The sequence below is a fragment of the Harpegnathos saltator genome, unplaced genomic scaffold (assembly GCF_003227715.2).
Source record: "Harpegnathos saltator strain DR-91 unplaced genomic scaffold, Hsal_v8.6 scaffold27, whole genome shotgun sequence".
NCBI classification, from domain to species: domain Eukaryota; kingdom Metazoa; phylum Arthropoda; class Insecta; order Hymenoptera; family Formicidae; genus Harpegnathos; species Harpegnathos saltator.
Window position 1 is genome coordinate 323,602 of NW_020230061.1, and position 2,493 is coordinate 326,094.

A 2,493-nucleotide genomic window follows, 5' to 3' on the forward strand; every position below is an offset into this window, starting at 1 on the left:
AAGTGTTGAGAAGATGTCGTTGCTCGTTGAAACCGTTCGCGAGTGTATTATCGTAGCATCGATTATAAATCCTCTCATCGAACGCGAGAGGTATTTGCGCGAACTCGTGGCTAATAACGATGAGTGCAATTATTTAACGTTTTATAGTTTCGAGGCCTCATGCAGTAGTACTCTGCTGGGAATGCTATTTGCATGTGGGCATTTTAAAAGCGATCAGCGACTTTGTGAAATTGCTGTGGATATTGTGGAAGCTCGAAGATTGTTCGGAGAAAATGAACCAGACATCGGTAATCACGTCCGTGACATGTTCCTTACTTCATCGTAAGTCTTTTATTATTCATTCCTAGAGCAACATAAGAAATAATTCATATTGTCGTCGGTTTTCCCATTAACTTTTATCTTTTCTCTCGTTCAGTCTTTCTCAATGCTTCTGTCGAAAACGAAGAGCATCGAAAGAGCTTTTCCCTGAACAGACAATCTCACCGCCCGCATTACGACATTCCAACAACGAAAAAGTAGAAGAAACGTTGAGGAATGACACTACCCACAGTTCATCAGCAGTCTCTAATTACACAACCCGTGAGGAGATGCATGATATTGAGGAAGCATCGGCTGAAGAGGCACAACACAGCCGTCTCCACGCCAAGCCCTTCGACATTCGTTTCTTGTTCGAAAACTATCACGTAGGTAGGGTGATATTGAACTCGTAATTCATTTCTACGCGTCATGCGTAAAATTTAAGAAAATTAAAATTAAATTTTTACAGTGCAACAGGGTGGAGGGGGCGAACAGTCAGATTTCCATGACGTAGACAAGCACAACGAAAAAGAAGAGGAGGACGTTATAGGAGAAGGAGGGGAACAATCGAACGCACCAGAAACCACCCTAATTAGAGCTAATATTAGCGAGACCGACTATAAACTTATTCAAATTTATGATGAAAGGATGTGTAAATTTAGAAAATTTAATATTCTCGGTAGGGAAGCGCGCATCAAAATTAGGCCTCCCCCCGACGATAACGATATCGTGCTTTACCTCGAAAATGCTTTCCGCGAAATCTATGCCTACGCTGTTAACTCGGTCGGTCTAAACGACTACGTCGGGTTATCGTTTGCTTCAGCAGACTTAACTCGGAGACCTGCAGGTTTATCGTTTCGCCCAGCACGTGACTTGAGCTATGGAGATATTTGGAATCTTGTGAGCTCGCTAGTTCAAAGCGCTGGAGGTCACGATATACTGGAGCATTTTACAGTTAATGTTTTCAATGTCACGTTACCTTCGGGGCAAGGCGCAAAACCGAACAAATTAACGCATGAAGGGGTTGCGAAACGTTCGATCCTTATTATAAACAATATAGATAATCTATGTTTCCCGCGTTCGCTTGTAGCTGCAATGATTTATAGCGAACGCGGGAATGTGCGCACTGGGGAGCTTCACGCAAAATGGAATACTGTGAGAAAACAGAATTCTGTGATGCAGCAAGAGCTAGCACTCGAACTCACGCGGAAAGCTGGCGTTTCTATACCCGATGAAGGATGTAACATTCCAGAGTTCGAACGTTTCCAACTCCATCTCGCAAGGTACGATACGACGATCATTGTTTATAATTTTAGGTCTTTTGCTCGTGGTGCGCCACCGTTATACGATGGCAGCGGGGTGCTCGTCTCTCTAGGTCGCGCGATTAGACATAAACTAAATATCATGTATTACGAACGCAGTCGCCACTTTAATCCAATATTGAATTTAAGAGCTGCTAGTGGAAGTAGGGGCTATTGCGTTCGTTGCAACCGTGGATATAAACCTGAAAAGGGACATCGGTGTTCAAATGCGTGTCTCCGGTGTTTCGCCGTTCCGTCGTGTGAAGAAACGGTTCAACTAATCCATTGTAGCATGTGTCAACGGGCGTTTTACGGTAGCGCATGCTTCGAACGACATCGAGCCCCAAAGTCATACAACGTCGAGACAACATCGAGTGTCTGTAGCATTCTCCGGATTTGCAATAAATGCGGTCATTTACAAAACTCAAGAAAAAAACATAAATGTAGTATGATTTATTGTCGTATTTGTGTGTCGTCAAAACCACTGAACCACCTCTGTTTCATACGCCCGCTTCGTCACACCGACGGATTATCGAAAAATCCAACGCGAGCGGAAAATACTAGTGAAACTGCAACTGAAACGGAGGATGAAAATAATAAGAACGTAGAAACATGCAAACGGAAGAAAGGTCGCGTCGCATTTGTGTTTTATGATTTTGAGACACGGCAGGATGATGTGGTCGAAGGCAGCGAAAATGTTAAAACGCACGTGGTTACACTTTGTGTCGCACAGCAAATATGTGATTCCTGTATAGAGATAGACGACATGACGGTGCGTTGTCGTTGGTGTGGTGTGCGTGAATTAATATTTCGCAATGATCCGGTGAAGCAATTTGTCGATTTTGTCACGAGACCAACGAAGAGCTTTCAAACAGATCATATGCATAGCACATAA

At 43.5% G+C, this 2,493-nt stretch overlaps 1 protein-coding gene across 1 annotated transcript; it reads left to right on the forward strand.

Annotated features, from left to right (window-relative positions):
- Positions 1 to 2,493, forward strand: LOC112588681 (uncharacterized). The gene is made up of 3 exons (XM_025299354.1): positions 1 to 321; positions 416 to 687; positions 767 to 2,493. Exons 1-3 carry the CDS (start codon positions 14 to 16, stop codon positions 2,491 to 2,493), a joined length of 2,307 nt encoding a protein of 768 aa, XP_025155139.1. The 5' UTR covers positions 1 to 13.